This window comes from Buceros rhinoceros, unplaced genomic scaffold (assembly GCF_000710305.1).
Source record: "Buceros rhinoceros silvestris isolate BGI_N320 unplaced genomic scaffold, ASM71030v1 scaffold29540, whole genome shotgun sequence".
NCBI classification, from domain to species: domain Eukaryota; kingdom Metazoa; phylum Chordata; class Aves; order Bucerotiformes; family Bucerotidae; genus Buceros; species Buceros rhinoceros.
In genome coordinates, this window is record NW_010391763.1 from 4,614 (window position 1) to 5,142 (window position 529).

Sequence of the window (529 nt, forward strand, 5' to 3'; positions counted from 1 at the left end):
GGCATGGTTCCCCCAGCCCAGCTCCCCCCCGTGGCCCCAGCCACTCTGGCACAAGCTTTTCCCCGTAGCAAGTCTGGGAAGGGGCACCTGTTCTCTAGGGACTTGGTCCGGTGGGCAAGTTTGTGGCATCCAGGCACTGAGCAGAGCGCTGAGAGGAGGTGCTGACCCCAGGGCGGGTGGGGAGCTGGGCAATGGGATGCTGCTGATGGAGGCCACCCCAGCAGCTGAGTATTTGCAGTGAGAGGAGGATGGAAGGGACATCTGGGGCAGAGGGGCGGCTCAAGGCAGACTGCTTCAGCCTCTGCTCCTCTTCTCTTGCCGGATCAGGGCTGGAAGCACTCTATGGGGTCATTGGAGTCAGGCAGGATGTTGCAGTTGATGGGCCAGAGGATGCCGAGGAGGCTGAGGGACGGCTGGCACCGCAGCTCAGCAGCCAGGCACACAGCTCGGCAGGGCTGCAGGACACCCCCGTCGGGGATGCACTTGGGCACGAAGAGGCTGCAGATGAGGAGGCGGAGGTGCTGGTAGC

At 63.9% G+C, this 529-nt stretch overlaps 1 protein-coding gene across 1 annotated transcript in view; it reads right to left on the reverse strand.

Annotated features, from left to right (window-relative positions):
- Nucleotides 1-323: 323 nt before the first annotated feature.
- MFRP (membrane frizzled-related protein) overlaps nt 324-529 on the reverse strand; it is a gene marked incomplete at its 5' end in the record, with an annotated part of 3,568 nt that continues 3,362 nt past the window's right edge. The window contains one exon of the mRNA XM_010142969.1: nt 324-529. Coding sequence (XP_010141271.1) covers nt 324-529 — 206 coding nt within the window.